Source organism: Haliotis rufescens, unplaced genomic scaffold, assembly GCF_023055435.1.
Source record: "Haliotis rufescens isolate VD_foot unplaced genomic scaffold, xgHalRufe1.0.p SCAF_12, whole genome shotgun sequence".
Taxonomy (NCBI): domain Eukaryota; kingdom Metazoa; phylum Mollusca; class Gastropoda; order Lepetellida; family Haliotidae; genus Haliotis; species Haliotis rufescens.
The window spans coordinates 17,320,340-17,342,299 of NW_025963802.1; the positions used below are offsets into that span (position 1 = coordinate 17,320,340).

At 41.0% G+C, this 21,960-nt stretch overlaps 1 protein-coding gene across 1 annotated transcript; it reads right to left on the reverse strand.

Moving 5' to 3' along the window:
* Positions 1-641: 641 nt before the first annotated feature.
* Positions 642-21,696, reverse strand: LOC124145654 (sodium-coupled monocarboxylate transporter 2-like). Its single transcript, XM_046515503.2, has 16 exons — positions 21,152-21,696; positions 15,735-15,803; positions 15,077-15,128; positions 14,218-14,285; positions 13,190-13,270; positions 12,556-12,629; positions 11,451-11,588; positions 10,986-11,121; positions 10,597-10,685; positions 9,378-9,496; positions 8,419-8,489; positions 7,967-8,053; positions 4,440-4,621; positions 2,808-2,923; positions 1,923-2,014; positions 642-935 (listed from the first exon to the last, which is right to left on the reverse strand). Exons 1-16 carry the CDS (start codon positions 21,491-21,493, stop codon positions 864-866), a joined length of 1,788 nt encoding a protein of 595 aa, XP_046371459.2. The 5' UTR covers positions 21,494-21,696; the 3' UTR covers positions 642-863.
* Positions 21,697-21,960: the final 264 nt, after the last annotated feature.

The following is a 21,960-nucleotide window of genomic DNA, read 5'->3' on the forward strand; positions in this document are numbered from 1 at the left end:
GTCAAATTTGGAAGTGGCTTCCACATGTCTACCATGAAGCGTTTTGAAAGCTTTTCTGAGGCCTTGAATGTTGTAACCTACATCAAACAATTTCTGAGCCAGAGCCGGATGATGCTCTTTAAAATTTTCGAAGAAAGAGCCTGCCCGATTGTACCTCAAAAGTTTTAAAACGTAAACATCAAAAGCAAAAGCTGCAGGAATATTGCTCGACATTAAGGGAAAGTTGACAATTTGAAAGTTGAAGCCATTCCTCTTGTCATGTGGAGAGTCTTTTGTCACTCTGAATCTTTTTGCACAGACCTAAATATGAAACAGTTTCTTGTTCTTGATAAATGGAAGGGAATTGGCAACTTTTATGGTTATTGAACGATAGCAAAAAGCTGAAGTTAAACTTCTTGGCCAAATTAACTTGTTTTGCAGAAAATCCGATTCACATGGATAGCGTTGGATATGGCGTTGACGTTGTATATTACACTTCAGCTCCATAGCCATTTACAATTGACAGGTTCAATCTGCCTATATGAACTGTTGAAATAGTTTTACTGTACATACCAGCTAGAAACAGCAGAGTAAAAACATGTAACGTTCATGTTAAGAAAACCTATGCAGTGGTTGGAATGGTCATTCCAAGCGGTCAAGCGGTCAACAGAAGTTGGACAAGCAGGCACAATAGATGTATACATTAAATTGCAACTTGGAACCTTTGAGCTGATAGTTTAGGATCCAAGTGTGAATTTGAGTGCTCAATTTTTAACTCAATACACTTGTTATTTTGTTTAATTGTCTACCGCCATCATCGTCATTTTCTTATGATTATGAAGATTCCTGGTATATATCTTATAAAGTACGCCAACATAAGTCAATCAGAGCGCTGTAATCACGACATCGTCTTCTTTCTGCTTCTGTAAGACATTTCCGTTTTCCGTTTCTTCTGTCTGAGAGAAAAAGAGAGATATGTCATAACATTTTTTTCGAGGTGCTTTATTACAAATACCAATATGACTGAGTGAGTCAGTGAGTGAGCGATACATTTCTAAAGAAAACGTAAAGCATACTGAAGTCCTATAAAGACGTCTGGACCTATTTTCCTTTTGCATACAACATACTTTTATTTCAATAAAAAATATCCTTGTGTATAGTTTATGTCAAAGGTCACATTATTTCTATAATCACATCCCACCCTTCTCGTAGCCTACATGTAACCATTTATGACAATATTAGATGAAAAAGTAGTCCCAGCTGAGATCAGAACGTGTCCGCAACATGTAGAATTCATGTTAGAGCATCTAAGTTTTTTTATATTAAACGAAAATATGACCATTTTTGTAAAAAAACATAATTACAAACGGCCTTAGGACTATTCCAGTTTGTATCACTGTCACCATGTTTCTGAACTCAAAGTAATCACACTCAAGCCTGGACAAGGCAAACAAATGACTGAACATATTGTGTCCCGAAATTAATCATGCCACCAAGCTTGACCACCTGACCCCCGTTCTTGTTTCTGTGACAAATATGGCATATCATGAAGCTTATCCGACCCAGAATAAGGGTTTTGTTTTATGAAATATGATACAATGGCACATCTATTTCAAAATATACTACTCAAAAGAAGTTAAGGATCACCCGGTTCTTTCATAATGGTAAAGTTAAAATGTCATGATATGAGAGATTAACTATAATAATATGAAAGAATCAGGTGATCCTTAACTTCTTTTGAGTAGTATAATATCCTTTAGTCCTTGGTCCCTGTTTTTGCATACAATTTGTTTCTTCATAACTGATCCCGAGAACTTTTTCATTGCATCCAGCATATTTGCAGCTTGAGCAAGAAAATCTGCAAAACCTGACTTGAAATTTGTTAGGTCTCTTTCAGAACAAAATATTAGATACTAATTTAAGAAACACTTCATGATACACACCTTCTCGGATTTGTCATGGCTGTTGCTCCTCCACAATGGTCGAACAAACGGAAACAAGAACCTCTCATCTTCGATGCGTGGATACATCCTGCCTGGAATAGTAATAGAAACAGTGAGTGAGTGAGTCTGGTTCAACGCCGATTTGAACAGTATTTCAGTTATATTACGCCGTATCAGCTTAATGTGAGAGGACGGCCCGAAGTGTGGCAGGCCTCACAGGTTTACCACTTTGGTGAAAGCAACGAGCACGGGTATGGTGCTGACAAACCTTGAAACGTAATCGGGGCGAATCGGGATTCGAACCCACAATCAAAGGTTTCCGGGGTGCCTAAGAAACGCAACTCTGCACTGCGAATTGCGATGCCTTAGACGTCAGGGCCATCCGTGCCACCAGCAATAGAAATAGAACAAGAAATGAGATTGCAGGGATATCTATAACTATATCGATGAACACTCTGAAGTCCGATATTCCACTACTCTCTGATACATGTATGTTTAATACAAAATGTTTTCAGTTTTCAGATCCAACCAGATTTGTAAGCATACATAAATGCAACAATACGCTTTAATAAGCGAGTGTGAAGGCTTAATATGGGAGGAATTTATTTTAGATAAATGACATACGTGTAGGGAGTAGACCGTTTTCACTTTGGTGAAACCCACGATCACAGATATAGTGATGAAAAAGGATCATGACGGGCAATTACGGTATTGGAACCAACGATGAGTGGATCCTGGCAAGGCTAAGTGCAACGCTGTTCAGCGAATTGGTGTCCCTCAGACCTCACGCCACGCGGCCTTCCCTATATAGATACTCGTTGATTCTATGTCGCTAGGGGCAAACTTTGCTACCGTATACATGCAGACACAAAGCCTTGGACTTACATGTGGCCAGGCTGACAATCAGTCCCACCACGACGGCAATGACACATCCAATCAGACCATAATCTTGGTAGGAGATGTCGTACACGGTGCCTTTAGGGTCGATGGTGGTAACGTCACTACAGAAAAGAAGAATTGGAAAATTAATATAAAAACTTCTTGTTTTCATAATTATCTGTACGATTTAAAGGCTTAAGTATTACGATTGGTTTGAAAGCACTTGCTTTCCTTTTCTTCGAAAGTTAATATATCTGCTGCAGCTTAATAAGGCTGAAAATTTACCTCATGTATATTTATGTAGGCCTTTAACATTCTTTTTTACATTAAAACTTTCATTGGCAACTGCCTAATGTTTGTCCATGAAAACGTTATTTCCCATAAAGTATTGCCCCTATAGTGCCATGCACAGTACATTAAAAGAAAATGTTGAATGAATCGTCTGAAATAAACCTATGGCGAGAGAGGAGTTCACCGCGACCCTAACACTAAGGGGAGATAACTCTAGAAATAGCTTCATGTGTATGCTTCATCTGGATAATGGCTGAAATGCGAGAGGTAACGGCACATTACTGGTGACTCTTCTTTAATGTATTTAATTCAGGAGACTACAGTACGATATCAAGATGTGGGACAAACGTCCCACTACACTCTATTGGTTGTAACATGGTAAGAATGACCTGTCTATGGTATATGGAAAAATGACCACATATTCTACTTCCAACAGAAAATTCATCAGATGTCTCGGGAACCAGAGGGGCTTGTAACGCCAAAAATAACAGCTATAAGATATAATATATGGTCACACCTAGTGTCAGTATACCATATAAAAGAAAAAGGGTGTAACGAAGCCAACTCACCAAGTTCCTTTGAGGACGAATATAACAATGTCCACTGTAAATACCCTTTTAAACTCCATACTTTGGGAGCTAGCGTCTTCAGAAGTTCATATATCGTGATGTCTGGCTTCCGAGCTAAAATACCTGCTCAGAATTTCCGATGTTTGGTATATTGGCGCCGGTACACAAATAACACCCCGCCAAAACACACTGAATCGATGGCACCTTTCGGCCCGCCTATCGTCATTCTTTCCGCGACACACATATTGACTCCGAACCGACCAGTCTTTGTTTTATCCTCTTAAAAGTCGTGCCATTCATTAAGCTGACGATTTAGAGGAGAAAAATACTTCGTGAATATTTTATTTATAGCCAATCAGATCGCTGGCGTTATTTTTCAGTGCTGGTTATGTCAAGGCCAAGGTCGTCTATGGCGGAAGGGGCACGGCAAAGTACTTATTGAGACGAATACATGTACGTAAACTCATTATACATCAGGTTAATTCGCCCGACCATACAAAATTAAGACGTTTTGAACCAGACCGATTTTACTTTATACGTTTTTTTCAGGTTTAAAGAATACATGTATTTCTTGAATTATGTTTAAAACAATACAAATAAAGACGTTATCTGGTAACATCTTTAGAAGACTTTTAGAAATCATGTTTTCGTCTTATATGTGAGGACAATACACTTAGGGACCTGTCGTGCTGATATCACTTTACGTAATGCCAAAATAGGGTACCCTGTTTAAACTGATTGACACCACTTTGTCCATGTGGAAGCGACCATACATTACCTTAACGACAGTGTGCTTGTGATGGTTGGTGGTGTCGTCGTGTATGATGAATTCGAAGTGAGGATGTCACATGAGTTTCCAGGGGCCGGGGGTAGTGGGACGGGTGGGTGACCGTACAATGTTGCCCCTACAGTCAACCATAGATTCATGGCTAAGGACACCAGCACTCCAGCAATGGCTCCCTACAAGAACATGTAGTATGTCATGTAAACATGTTAGCTACATCGATAAAAAGCTTTCTAAATTTTCATTGGAAGTCACATGTACTTATTGTTTACTTTTCGCAGTGGTCTAGTACTACACTACGACGGAAAAGTCATTTACTTTATTTCGCAAAATTTCCGCAGAATGTTTGTAAAACATTTTCGTAGCTATGCGGGGACAACGCAGAATTTTTGTAAAACTATTGCGCAGCTACGTGGGGACTACGCAGAATGTTTGTAAAATGTCTGCGTAGCTACGCAAAAACTCCGCGGAGCTACAGGGGAGTGTCTGCGAAAATAGTTGCCCCTTTTATTGGACCAACTAGTTTTATGATCCCCGGGCGTCGGTACAAGCGTGTTGTTGGAAAACAAGTTAAACAGCTACATCCTATATGGTCACTGTTTTTCAATATTCATATTCTAATTTCATTCATAATACCACACCATTATAGTACTCCTTGAAACTTTACAATGACTTCAAATGTTAAGTACAATAGATTGAACGAGAACAAATGATAATGCATTGTACAAAGAAAGACTGTGTCTGTGATCTTGCAGATTTAGACTCATAATGTGCTCATTCGAATTAGGGACAAGACTAACTGATTATTATAAATATGTATTATCGAGTTACGAGTGTACACTATAAAAATGTATTTACTTTGACGTCGTTTATACGACCTTTGACCTTCGCGAGCGAGTTGAATAGTCTAGGTCCATAGGAGTGAGTGAGTGAGTGAGCATGGTTTTACGCCGCTTTTAGACATTTTTCCAGCAATATCACGGCGGGGGACACCAGAAATGGGCATCACACATTGTACCCATGTCGGGACTCGAACTCGGGTCTTCGGCGTGATGAGCGAACGCTTTAACCACCAGGCTACCCGACCGCCCCCTAGGTCCATAGGAGCGAAATGTAGAACGGGTATATAAGTTTTTGAATTTGGTAAAATACTCGTAGGTTTGTGAATATGATTATAAAACGACTTTCATTTCAGTTCCTTTCATTCAAGTGTCTTCGGAAATTAAATAATGCTTGAAAAAAAGGGTTGACTTGATGAGAGATCTGACGTCAGCCACCTGAGACTGTACACAGTTGCATTGATTACAGCATACATGTAGGCTCTTTGTTCAAACAGGAAGATACAGGAAATGATATGAAACAATTATCTGTGTACTACATGTTATTACACGTTTGGATGTTATCATATTCAGGTCTCCGCATAAAGATTCAGAGTAACAAAACATTTTCAACAAGACTGTATTACAAGAGGGATGACTTCAACGTTCACATAATCAACTTTCTCTCATGTCTCTCAATATTCCACCAGCTCCAGCCCTTGGTATCTACATTTAAGACATGAAGCGGTACAATTGAGCATGCCATTTCTACGAATTACGCATTCTACGAAGAGAGAGGCCTGTTTCAAGACAATAGACAGTTGTACATTCTGACAAAAGACATGAAAAATTATGTACATTCTTGAGTGCACTTACATTAATTCTAGTACCTGTTAATTATTGCTGCTGCCAACTACTGACCTGTTGTATTGCCCTGTTTATTGTATACCTACAACTCTGTCTTTCGATATATAATATTTACTGATTTTACAATTTAGTTTTGGGAACCGATTTCTGTTTTAAATGTTGCGTTTTAATTTGGAAATCACTTCATGATAGTGGACTTGTTGAATATGTCGTACACCTTATGCTAATGGGCGGATGCCACTCACTATGTACTAATTATCATAACGCTGAGGCTTCTCTTCTTTTTATACTAAGCCTTGCATATGAACGCATATGAAGCCATGCCTTTCTCGCATCATTTTTCATTAATGCAATCCACAAAAGGTTTGTCTTCGAAACAATAACACCTTATCTGATTCTTTCTTCTGTAATGTTGGGGTAAGACAAGGATGTATTCTTAGTCCATTTCTGTTTTCGTTTTCATAAATAAGTTTTTTCGCTACAAATATACGAAACTTGTAAGGTGGGCATCCAACTACACCCGGAAACTATTAAACATTTTCTAATTCTTTTTGCTGATGATATAGTTGTGCTCTCGAGCACAGTACCTGGACTTCAAAAGTTAATAAATGAACCTGAGTACTATTGTAATAAATGAAACCTGAATGCCAATATCAATAAGTCAAAGGTTTATAGTTATAAAAAATGGAGGGAAATTATCAAAAGGAGAGAAACGGTTCTTTAAGGTGAAAAACGTGAGGTTGTAGGAAGTTAAAAATATTTGGATGTACATAGTACAACTCGAATTACTTGGTCATTGCATTGTGACAAAGCCTAAAGCCCCTTGGGCACATGTATTTAGCTGTGACACTCTTTTAAGACACCAAGATTAACCCTGTTCTACTCTATGGGCTGAAGTAAGGGGTCTAGAAAACTATTATACAATAGGGAAGGTACATCTATATGCATGTGGAAGTTTTACGCGTAAATACCAACGCTCTAAATGTCACAGTTTATGGGGAATATTCGAGAACCCCGATGTATATATTTAGTTACATAAAGTAATAAAATTCCCAAAGAAATGCTATAACATGATGATTCTTTACGATAGTAGAGGTAAAATAACTGGGTCTTGGGTGTCAAAAAGATACTACAATCTTTGGGATATGATTACATTTGAAGAGTAACAACATGTTTTGTTTGTTGTTTAACGCCGCATGCAACAATATTTCAGCTATATTACGGCGGTCTGTAAATAATCGAGTCTAGACCAGACAATCCAGTGATTAATATCATGAGCATCGATACACACAATTGGGAAACGATGACATGTATCAACCAAGTCAACGGGACTGTCCACCCGATCCCGTTAATCGCATCTGACGACAAGCACAGTCGCCTTTAACGGCATGCATGGGACCTATTCTACCCCGGATCTTCACGGTTCATGTAACAGCACCAGATCATTTCATATATAATTGAAGACAAAGGCTAAGTGATATGTATTTTCAAAAGTGGTACTCTTCACTGTGTTTACTCAATAAGCTCAATTATTACTGCTGTTTTATATCATTTATTCCTTCTAAAAAAGATCTTTTGGGCATAAATGTTATCCCTTTTCAGATGTAGCTCTCATGACCTTCTATTAGCAAAAGGTAGACATTTAGGGATATCATCTCAAACTCAAACAGTCACAAAGTATCTTGCAATGTATATCTATACCATGCAATGAAAATCCTCCACATTTTAGATGTGATAGGTCTATGTCCTCAGTACTGTCAATATAGATTGAAAAAGATGACAGTGATACTCATCTTGTAGTGAATACTTACATACGTCTAACCGTATACTACCTACAATTTTATTTGTCCATGGAAAGAGCGCCCCTAGGAAAAACGTTCCAACTATAGGTCCGCCGCACGCTCCCAAAAGGGCAATCGCTGTCTGTACAACATATTTCAAAGAACATACGTTAGTTTCAGTGAAGGCAACAAAGGCAGGAAACACAAACGTCATTATCATTATATTAGACCAACAACTTGTCTCTGAAATGAACATATTTTACAGATAAAAACAGTTAAATTTTCGTTATGAAAATAAATACAAAGGAGCCCAGAGACTCGCCACTTTTTTTTCATTTCTTGATACTGCAGTAATCTAGACTTGCCAAATATTTTATACTTGCATGGATATATTGGATATATTTGTTTCAGGGTTTGTATGACTATCATCATTTTTCCTTGTGTGAATATTTATGGTCGGGTCAGTTGCCTTTACAAACTATCGAAAATAGAGGGAGTACGACTTACCTGTATGATTGTACCAGGTAACTCCTTTAACAGGAAAGCCATACCTATACAGATGCCACCATAAAACCACACTGAAAGTAAAATATTGTGTACAGACGTTTTTCCCTAAACGTCCTTTACAGGACATCCGGTGTCGGCATATTGCGCGATCTAAACTAAGTGGCAAACAAAACTACACCTCTAAGTTGATTTTATCATGTGTTTGATTTTCAACTGAAAATATTTTAATTGAAGATATTATATTATGTCCCCAAAATTAACTTTACTGGTGCTTAGTCGGCACTCAAAGAATACTTATACATGGTCTTAAGTTTTAAAACATAATTTAATTTAAAACTTTCAAAAATAAAAACAAAAATTCGCGTAATACATGATGAGTATCTTAGACATCATATATCTGAAAATGAAAAAAATGTTTTTTTCGACACAAATTTACAACACATCATCGACAACGTGGTAGGGGCATGTGGTTGCAAATTCCATTTGGACCCTAATCTTCGCTGAACCAATTTATTTTACACAAAATTACCCGGCCACAGATTACTTTTCACAAAGTGTTTCAGGAATGAGCGATTTTTAAAGAGACAAAATGAAATTTAACAACAGTTTGTTCAATTTTCAATAATAAAAAAAAAAAACTCGCTATATATACTCGGCTAGCCTCTCAGTTTATATCACAAAACCAGGCAGCAGTGGACCGGAACGACAGAGACACTCTGACATTTCCACCGGGTAACTTGGTGGTCAGCTTGTAAAGTACTACATGTATGTGACTTTTAATGCATGTCAACCATCGAACAATTTCTAATACGATATCTTTCCGAGTGCTAGCATACTCTCAATGGTCGCCACTGATACCACCACGCATTTTGTTCTTCACTGGTCCATATACTTTATTGTCAATTTAATGACCACACAGGGCACAATAAACATGAAGGACATTGGATCATCTATTTTACCTGCTAGTTTTGCTGTGAGCAGCTTGACTGATTCCGATGTCCCACATTTCTCAAATGGGCGTCTCAGCACGTCTTCTATGGTGTTGGCAGCAAGGCCGTTCGTGATTGATGATATCGTACTGATGTGAAAGGAGCATGCATATCAACCTCATGCCATGTGTGTTGTTAAACAATTGTATATAGTCAGATCACATTAATATTAAACCTGTTGTAAATTATAATCTGTGATATATTGCTAGTTGTTGTACTGTCCTTCGGGGACAGGTTTTTATATATAATATAAATGTTTATCTTGTTCAAGTCACGATATGGCTGAAATAGTGCCGATGTGACTTTAAATATTAACTCACTCACTAAACCTGTTGTATCTCGTTTTATCCTATAGTACTGGACGAGCCTCTTTGAGAACTATTCAGCCATATCTGAGCCGGAGAGCACACAGGATAAAGCCAACACATTGTGCACTTTGTGGACAACGCTTTAACAACAAGACTTCACAGTTGCCCTGTACAAAGGTGCTCACAACCTCGTAAGTTTGAGGGTTTGTTTTGATCCATTCCCTTGTAGGCGTTGTGTCTCGTATAAGTTGTTTATGGAATCGCGACCTTACTGGAGACACCTGTGTAAATATATCACGCCAGATTGTACACTTGTAACCATTCGTAGTTTATAAGTGACACAATATAACCTTAATGTGCATGTATATATATAAGATAGCTCCGCGATAAATCGTAATGACTAATAAAAAATATACGATACAACATTGTCCTAAAATGACGTTATTTTAGGTGATTCGAATATGTCCTCGCAAGGGAAGTGTCTTATTTGTCTCCAAAGATGTAGCTGGGCATTGCAGATAAACGCAATGGCCAAGGTTCGCGTACAAAAGTGGTATAATGAAAATCGGTATTGGGAGACAGGGAAAAGATAATTGACGGGAAAATATTAGGGAAAATACCAAACTTAACACACCTGTTCAAATAATAGAGTTGTCCTACATTGCCGGGGTTGTATTTTTGGAGTCATCATCAATTAGATATTGGTAAATATTTTTAAAGCTTGTACATTTTATTAACATCCTAAAAGAGGCTTTACATAATGCTGAGTTCACATATAAAAAAAAAACGACTCATGGTCGTTGTTTATCCTACAATGAAACACTGATTTAATTGTACGACAAACAACTCCCGCTCGTCGTTTATTTCTTAAATATACGTACCTGAGAGCGCCACTGAAGATTGTTGCCAGGTAGATTCCTGACATCCCTGGGAAATCTTCAAATATTTTCATAACAAAATAGGGCATCAACTGAAACCAATTCAGACGGGAAAAGAAGATTTAATTACTAGTTACTCTTAGAATTATGTATTATATCTGCTGCCAGAATAGATACAAACCATGAACTACTGAGAAGCTGTAAACAAAAACAAACGTCCGGATTTTCGTAGTGATGAATCTGTGTAAGGAGTCCTCATGCTTTATCATAAATACAAGCGTTCCCCTAAACAATCTTAAACAGTTTAGCAATTACCGGAGTTTTCACTTTAGTAGCTAATGTATTCAACTGGCGTTTGTGGATTTTGAATTTGAAATTTTCAGTGAACTCACCTGATTTCTATTGGTTAGATGACCGGCTTCGAAGGGGTCACACCCAATCGTCGCAAAGTAACTGTAAGCTACGATTCCCATGAAGCACACGCATATAATGTAGAAGCTTACTACAAATATGTTAACAGCGTACACACTGAAATAGAAGAATATGATACAAGCTGATACCTGTCCCAAGTTTGAGTACCATATATATGTACTGAACCGCAAAAGAAACGTCACCCCAAGTAACATTGCATGAAAAGTTGTCATTTAAATATCTGGGTAATGTTTGTCAAAGTTTCTAAAATTAAACATTACCTTGTCCGGAAAAATAAAATTTGATGATAAAAAACAAAGCAGATGACAATAAAACCGATCGCCCAAACGCATCACGGCAATGGCCATGGTAACCCGATGCACGTGAGTTCCGTGCAAATTGAAATGCACCTGCGGTATATAAATTTTGAATATAATAATTCTTACATTTGAGCTCCGGACATTTTCGGTATCGCACAGATCCTCTGAATGGCTGACTGGTCGAATGTGAAGGCAAAGAACGTAAACAGTCCACCCACAATCAGAGACCAGAAGGAATGGCGGACCCGGGGGTCGGGGTCGAAGCTGCAACCAGTCATAGCTGAATTAGGTGGGTTTGAGAACAAAATTTAGTGCACGGTCGGTGCTGACCGTTACACTAGCGAGCACGGGGGTGGTTCTTACATACCAGAGTATATTTAATCAGGACGAATGTGGGACTCGAACCTACATCCAAACAAAGGTAGGGGTTATAACTCTGTACTGTATTTCTACAGTGAACAGGTTCATAATCAACATGAAGAATAAAGGCTCATATCAGCAATTCCACAGTAAACGGATTCATAATCAACATTAAGAATAAAGGTTCTAATTATCAATTCCATAGCCAAACAAGTTCTTAATTACAAATGTCGGGATCTACATGCTTTGCTCGAAGTTTGTTTTGCTTTTCCTCAACGTTTTTAGCTCTCTCGAACTAGTATTAAATGATTTTCTGAGCTATGTATCAAACTGATGGGCAAACGAAGGTATAACCTTGAAATATAACAAAAATACAAACGTCATCAAAGTCTAACTCGGCTGAAGACAGTCGCCGAAACACTGTAAACTTAGGTCGAAAAACACAACTATGATATCAAATACATAACTATCGAATAACCATTGTTTGTTGTTGGTTGGTATGTTTCATGTTTAGTCACCACCAAACAGGCGTATGCTTAATTTGACCATTAGCTTATAATAACTGGTTGATTTAATCTGCTTTGCTGACAAGTTTTGTTTTTAAACATGTAACCCCGTGACAATATATATGTATATTTGAGATGATTATGGAATACACGATTTTTACCCACTGGCTCCCAGGAAAACTAAGATAAAAGGTCATTGTATGTAAATGTAAGCACAATATCCTTTCCATGATCATAAGAAATCTCTGCTAAAAGCAGATCTAGAGTCCATCGTAGGATTCCGACACATTATAAGGATGTGCTTATGAATCACTATCAAATAGTGATGATGCCAGGTGTTCGCAAAGAGGTGAGCGTATGCTTACTTGACAGGCGGAATCCTGCCTCCCTCCTTGGCCAACTCCCATGTTGTGGCTAGACCTCCAACTTCGTGAACACCCTGCGAATATAAAGGTCAACATACACAACACATCATTCCATTAAAACTGAGAACATGTGATTTCATCACTGGCATCGTCGCTGTGGGTGTGTTACCGTTTTATATTTTCTTATCTATTAATAAAATAAGTACATGTATAATTATAATGTGTTTTCAATCTGAAGCAATGTTACCAGTAGATGTGGCCGTTGAATTGAATTTGAAATTTGCACTGTAATCTTTCAAATGTAGCTTTGGACCCGTGAGGACTCCGGGGTAGAATAGGTCTTCAGCGACCCATGCTTGCCGTAAAAGGTGACTATGCTTGTCGTAAAAGGCGACTGACGGGATCGGGTGGTCAGGCTCGCTGACTTGGTTGATGCATGTCATCGATCCCAATTGCGTGGATCGATGCTCATGATATTAATCACTGGATTGCCTGGTCCAGACTCGATTATTTACAGACCGCCGTCATATAGCTGGAATATTGCTGAGTGCGGCGTTAAACAACAAACCAAACAACCAACAACCAACAAATGTAGCTTTGAAAATTGGCTAATATACTATTCACGATGTCTCACCTTTACGAGGACGATAAATATACCAAACATGATGATGGCTGCCTGGAAGACATCAACGAGGACCACCCCTCGGATACCGCCCTGTTGATATGAATGTAAAATATGTGTTTTATACATAATTTCTGGTGTCCCCGCAGTGATATTTGCTAAAATATTGCTTAAAGCGGCGAAGACCACACTCACTCACTCACTCACTCATTCACTCACTAAGGGACATGTGTACATATCTAGCACATATGTAGCGCATATCTAAGGGCGCCTGATTGTCATTAGATCTTGAAATTAGAAACATCAAAGACAAATGTATTTCAAAATGTATTGCAAAGAAAACGAATAGTAACGTGAAAACGAAAAGAGATGGTTACCTTTGTCGAGACTTGATTCACAGTTTGTATGAAACAACAGCGCATAGAGCGCTTTTAATATGTCAATGCATGTTTCCACCTTGACGTTATCTGTCATACTGAAAGCATGCGTTGATGTTTAATTGTATAAAACAATGCCCTCCAACCTGTGTACCTTGGCTTTGGTTCTAAATAAATGTATTACGAAACATAGCACAGCACAAACTTATCATAGCATAGTATAATGCGGGCCAAATGACTTGAGAACCCACGTGTAATTTCAGAGTGAATATTTCATTGAACGCGAATATATAAGACTGGTGACTTTAAATCTATCCTCTGTATGATACCATGAGATATGTATTTGTTTGTTTGTATTTTAACGCCACACTCGGCAATATTCCAGCTATATGACGGCGGTCTGTAAATAATCGAGTCTGGACCAGACAATCCAGTGATTGACATCACGAGCATCGATCAAGCAATTAGGATACAATAATATGCATCAACCAGGTCAGCGAGCCTGACCACCGATCCCCTCAGTCGCTAATTACAACATGAATGGGTTGCTGAAGACCAGTTCCCTTTTTCCCCGCCGGTTGGGTTCAGGACAACTCTGTATGGCTTCTTGATATCGCTATAATAGTGCTTACCGCGTTCATTCACGCACCGTTGTAAACTCACAATTGAAGTGTACGTGGTCCCAACTAATCCAACAATGACGACAGACACCCAAAACGGTAGACCAGTAGCTGGGAACAGAACACAAACGAAATATCAATTTACTAACTATTAAGATTTGACAGCAGTCTAACATGCACAAGCTCAGAAAATACGCTTAATTCTTTTTCTATACCCAAATATATTTCCTTTGTCATTAGTGTTTATATTACTGTTGTCAATTTGTACTACATGATCAGTGAAGTTCAGTGCAGCATATTGCAGCTATTTCGCCTTTTACGACAACATGGGATATTGTAAAGCACCGGTGGGATTCATGCATCTGACCTATCGAGATCCCATATTGGTATTGGCTTGTGGCTCCTTCAATCAAGTTGTGTATATCAATAAAGGATTTTTGGAGGGGTGTTGGGAAATGGACTTGCTCTGCGTTCAGCAGACATCTGCCCTTTTGAATATAAATAAAAGCGACAAAACTATTTCCATAAGTATAAGAAATCTGAGCTGAAAACAGAATCCATTGTACCATTCAGACTATATCATAAGCCTGTGGTTATGAGTCACTATGAATGAGTGGTATCAGGTGTTGGGGCAAACGTGAACTTTGTTCACTTCAATGAAATACGTTTGCTTCAATACAGACTCATTCAAGCCTTTTCGGTGGCTGAACCCTACCCCTTGTCTCCGTAGAGTTGAAATAACAATGGGGAGTAGACTATAATAATACCGTTTATTCCTTTTCAGTAAGCGCTGGTCATTGGAATTGAGGTGTTCTTCGATTCTCATACTAAAATCACTAAGCCAATGCCCACTTGAACGGAACACTACCACCGTCATAAATAGACAGTTGCAGGTTTCTTACCTGTCTGTATTGATACTGCAGGTGACAGCAGAACAACGGCGGTGAAAACGATCTAGAAATATACACAGGTGATACAAATTCTGTGAATGTTCGTTCGGCAAATCAATAGAGAGTACAACTGGCATCACAACGTGCATGTCTTCATAGTCTTCGAAGAGGGAAGTATATAAGGAAATAACTAGTTCCATCCAATTATCGGTTACGGATTTTATAAGGCAGTATGAGATGAAATTTTGGATAATGATGAACATTGTGTTGTTTGATTTATTACGCCCAAACCAGTGGAAAACATTTCTAATAATGAGATGACATGTTACGAATAAACGTCATCTTGCTGGCCTACAACATGTACCTGGCTTCATTTGATTACCTGTTCATTGAGGTATGTGTGCTACCGATTATTTCATTTCCATATAAATGAACACGGCCCGGATTATTGATATAACAAAGTAATCTACTATCTTGGATAACCTTCAGGATTCATGACGTATGGTGTTGTGTTCAAAGGAAAGAGTATACTATACATCTTTCGTGAAAAAGGCAAATATAAAGTTGGACAATCTTTGAAATATTTTGTGAAAGGTTTCAAGCTCGTTAATACGCCTAACAACTGACACTGTTTTATTTCCATCAATTTGTTCTATAGAATCTGACTTACTTTCTGAAACATCCCGATGACTGTCACCAAGAGCCGGAGCAGGGGAGACTGGAAGCGCAGGTGGAAATACTGCCGTGCAAAGACGGGCATGGTTATTGCACAGTTGTAAATGTAATAGTTACCGGTAGTGCAGGACATGCTTACAATGTTCGCCGACATCATTGCTTTTTAGTGATCCATTCATTAATTCATGTTCACTGGTTTGCCTTTCAAAAATAAAATAAAATATGTTTCGGCAGATAATCGAGACTGGTTATCCTCTAGTTTATATATCATCTGGTATATATTTATCAGTTTGGAATTAACGAATAGACATTGCTTTACGCCGCTTATGAAATGGAAATGGCAAAATAGATTACACAAGAAAGAAAACACATGCAGTGAAAACTAGTGATTCCTTATGACGTCATTTTCAATCCCATCGCCTCATACCCACACATCCCACCACTCTCCACCACACTGTCTCATATCCTATCTACCAAACCATCTCTTATCCCACCACCACAAAATCTCATATACAAACCAAGCACACTTCCCAACACACCACCATACCATATCTCACCCAGCACACTTTTCACCACCACCCCATCTCATATCCAAACTACAACACCATCTCATATCCCACCCGCCAGATATATCCCACTACACCATCTAAGATCCAACCAACGACACTGCTCTACAAGCCACTATCTCATATCCAACCAGAAACCTCACCCTCCACCTCACAATCTCATGTACAACCAAGCACAATTCCCTATACATCACCATCTCATAGCCCATGCACCCATCACACCGCCGTCTCCCACACAATCTCATATCCCACCCACCACACCATCTCATATCCCAACCGCCAGATATATCCCACTACACCATCTAATATCCAACCAACGACACTGCTCTACAAGCCACTATCTCATATCCAACCAGAAACCTCACCCTCCACCTCACAATCTCATGTACAACCAAGCACAATTCCCTATACATCACCATCTCATAGCCCATGCACCCATCACACCGCCGTCTCCCACACCATCTCATATCATATGGTATATCAACAGGAATTTAACCAATTACGAACAAAATATTATTCTCACAGATCCATTTTTGTAGACGGGTCCAAGAATGATGGCAAAGTGACGTTTTCTCAACAATCCCCGATAATAGTTCAATCTTGCCTACTGATGTCAATGCTATCTTAACAGCTTGACTTAAATAAAAAAATCTTTGTAAAACGTTCATCATCGTTTCAGGCTCATCGCCTTGCCTTCAGGTACTAGTGTCAGTGTCTCGTCGAATCTTCCTATGATCCTAGACATTTTAGAATTTACAATGATCTTTCTACTGGCCAATGTGACATCGTCTTTTTCTGGTTACTAAGTCATGTTGGCAAAGCAGGTAACCCAAGTGATACATATGAGTATTTGTTAAAGGGTGGGGATCCTCCATTTTGTATCCCTTGTGATGAGAGAATCACGGTCAAGCATGTCCTGCTTGACTGCATTCATTTTGCCATCACAAGGGATAACTATTTCAAAGTTTCATTCTTCAAGGATCTTTTTAATCTTAGTTCTCATTTAATCATCGGTTTTTTAAATGAAATTGAATTGTTTCATAAACTTTGAATAATATCTTCTGTATATAATTTGTGTTTTTTAAAATTGGTTGAATAAAATTAATAACTGAGATTGTTAGTGGCTGTATCCTCCAAGGGGGTTGAAGTAGTGTAAAATTATTGTCCCCCTGAGAGGGTATGTAAGACCACGTCCTCCAAAGTATATTTATTTGTACCACACTTTTTATCGTAGCATATGTGTTATTTTAATGTTAGCTAACTTTATCAATAATCGCCAACAGCTGAAGGGATGATGTAAATCCGGCTTGGGTCCATGCAGGTAGCAAAAGTACTGTAAGTCCCCATAGACCCTAGCATGGTGATATCTCTTCAGTGGCTGGCGATCAATAGCTCATTTTTATCTTGGATCGTTTCGTATGATGTTATATTTTTATTGCTATCTACTAGTTTTAAATAAAATCTGTGATAAATCTAGTTATTTTACTGTCCATCGTTGACAGGTTTTTATTCAGTCTAAATATAGGTATTATAAATGTACTTCTCGTCACGATATGGCTGAAATACTGCCGATGTGACGTTAAATATTAACTCATTCACTCACTCACTCACTCACTCACTCACTCACTCACTCATGAGTAAGGATAAGACTCTGGGTCAGCTCTATAAAACTGTATCCGTGTACATGACAGTCCACTCCCGAGTTAGTGCATCCTAATCAATCATCTGTATAAACGCTCCCTCCTATGTCGTATTGGCCACAATCGGTTTGCTCACAAATATCTGCTTCAACAGATGAAGACGAACCTCCTAAGTGTATCATGTTATAGCCCATGTTTTTTAAAGGTCTAAATAAAATCATTATGCTTAAATATGTTTGACAAATTTGCTTCAAAGTATAACTTTGTAGTTAAGGCGCGCTTGTATATATGAAAACATGTTCTCGTCGCTAATGGACGGAAATATGCCGATGCGACGTAAAATTGTAACTCACTCACTGACACCATCTCGTATCCCACCAACCACACCATTTCATACCCAACCTACCACGCCATATCCTACCCTACAATGTACCTACCACACCACCTCATATCCCACCAACCACGCTGCCCTCCACAACACCATCTCATATCCAACCCACCACTCCGCCCTTCACAACTCCACCTCATACCCACCAACCACACTGCCCTCCCCCACACCACCTCATACCCACCAACATACTGCCCTACCACACCACCTCATACCCACCAACCACTCCGCCCTTCACAACTCCACCTCATACCAACCAACAACTCTGCCCCCCCCCCCCCCCCCCCCCCCCACCACACCACCTCATACCCACCAACATACTGCCCTACCACACCACCTCATACCCACCAACACACTGCCCTACCACACCACCTCATACCCACCAACACACTGTCCTCCACCACACCACCTCATACCCACCAACACACTGCCCTACCACACCACCTGATACTCACCAACCACTCTGCCCTCCACCACACCACCTCATACCCACCAACCACTCTGCCCTCCACCACACAACCTCATACCCACCAACACACTGCCCTCCACCACACCATCTCATACCCACCAACATACTGCCCTACCACACCACCTCATACCCACCAACAACTCTGCCCCCCCCCCCCCCCGCCCCCCCCCCCCCCCACCACCACACCACCTCATACCCACCAACATACTGCCCTACCACACCACCTCATACCCACCAACACACTGCCCTCCACCACACCACCTCATACCCACCAACACACTGCCCTCCACCACACCATCTCATACCCACCAACATACTGCCCTACCACACCACCTCATACCCATCAACCACTCTGCCCTCCACCACACAACCTCATACCCACCAACATACTGTCCTCCACCACACCACCCCATACCCACCAACACACTGCCCTACCACACAACCTCATACTCACCAACCACTCTGCCCTCCACCACACCACCTCATACCCACCAACACACTGCCCTCCACCACACCACCTCATACCCACCAACATACTGCCCTCCACCACACCACCTCATACCCACCAACATACTGCCCTCCACCACACCACCTCATACCCACCAACACACTGCCCTACCACACCACCTCATACCCACCAACCACTCTGCCCTCCACCACACAACCTCATACCCACCAACACCCTGCCCTCCACCACACCATCTCATACCCACCAACACACTGCCCTACCACACCACCTCATACCCACCAACACACTGCCCTACCACACCACCTCATACCCACCAACACACTGCCCTACCACACCACCTCATACCCACCAAGCACTCTGCCCTCCACCACACCACCTCATACCCACCGACACACTGCCCTACCACACCACCTCATACCCACCAACCACTCTGCACTACCACACCACCTTATACCCACTAACACACTGCCCTCCACCACACCACCTCATACCCACCAACACACTGCCCTCCAACACACCGCCTCATACCCATCAACACACTGCCCTCCACCACACCACCTCATACCCACCAACACACTGCCCTCCACCACATCGCCTCATACCCACCAAGCACTCTGCCCTCCACCACATCGCCTCATACCCATCAACACACTGCCCTCCACCACACCACCTCATACCCACCAAGCACTCTGCCCTCCACCACATCGCCTCATACCCATCAACACACTGCCCTCCACCACACCACCTCATACCCACCAACACACTGCCCTCCACCACACCACCTCATACCCACCAACACACTGCCCTCCACCACACCACCTCATACCCACCAACACACTGCCCTACCACACCACCTCATACCCACCAACCACACTGCTCTCCACAACACCATCTCATACCAACCAATATACTGCCCTACCACACCACCTCATACCCACCAACATACTGCCCTCCACCACACCACCTCATACCCACCAACACACTGCCCTCCACCACACCACCTCATACCCACCAACATACTGCCCTCCACCACACCACCTCATACCCACCAACACTCTGCCCTCCACCACACCACCTCATACCCACCAACACTCTGCCCTCCACCACACCACCTCATACCCACCAACACACTGCCCTACCACACCACCTCATACCCACCAACCACTCTGCCCTCCACCACACCACCTCATACCCACCAACATACTGCCCCACCACACCACCTCATACCCACCAACCACTCTGCTCTCCACCATACCACCTCATACCCACCAACACACTGACCTACCACACCACCTCATACCCACCAACCACTCTGCTCTCCACCACACCACCTCATACCCACCGACATACTGCCCTACCACACCACCTCATACCCACCAACCACTCTGCCCTCCACCACATCACCATATACCCACGAACCACTCTGCCCTCCCCCACACCACCTCATACCCACCAACACACTGCCCTACCACACCACCTCATACCCACCAACCACTCTGCCCTCCACCACACCACCTCATACCCACCAACCACTCTGCCCTCCATGACACGACATCATATCAATCCCACCACTCTCTCTCATATCCAACCCACCACTCTGCCCTTCACAACTCTTCCTCATACCCACCAACCACTCTGCCCTCCACCACACCAACTCGTACCCACCAACCACTCTGCCCTCCACGACACGACATCATATCAATCCCACCACACTCTTTCATATTCCAACCACCACACCAACTACAACACAACCTCAACCCACCCAACACACCACCATCTCAAAGCCTCATATCCTACCCCAACAACGCTCTCCAACACACCTCATATCCACCCACCATACAACCCCCCGCCACACGTATAGAACAATGAAGGCCACTTACCTCGTACATGCTTGTCACCTGCAGAGTGTGCATGATGGGGACGATAGTGACTATTCCTATTAAATAACTCAAAGCAACAGCGATCACGTGTAGAACAAAAACAAACCCCGTCGTGAACGTCTCCGCTGGCATTCCTATAAGTGACGTTGACGACATGAACGTCACAAACAACGACAACGTAACAGGAATCACATGCAGGTTCCTTCCTCCGAGAAGATATTCTTCTTTAGTATTTCTTTTCCTTCCTTTAATGGCAAAGTAGACACCCATACCCAACGGCACCGCCAACGTTGCTGCAATTACGATGTAATCGACAATGGATAACGTCGGTGGACCAGCCATGTTGAGAGATCGTCACACACAGACAGCAAGGTTGAATGGTAGTTTCTGTCGCCCTACAAAACCCGAAAGGAACATTCACATTCTAAACACAGGGGTGACAGGTTGTTTGGCGTTTTACGTCAAAAATAGTACATCTCTTTTATTTCTCCCTGATTTTCTTGCCTATAATTCCGCACAGACAGAACAAATCAAAGCTTTAAACTCCAGTAGATCTGAAATGACCTTTAAACAGCGACACAACACGCGTGTAAAATAGACAAGGTACATGTATACGTCAGTTAACGGGAAACACGGATGTCCTGTAGGAAGGAAAGGTGTGTCAGCTAGTTGAACAGAGCGAAAGGGAATTTGAATATTCAACGGACCTTATACTCACCGTGACCCAACATTAGAAGTACCGCTGAAACGATTAAATACTTTACAAAATATTTCAATGGGGTACAGTGACCTCTCGGTGAGTCAGTCTA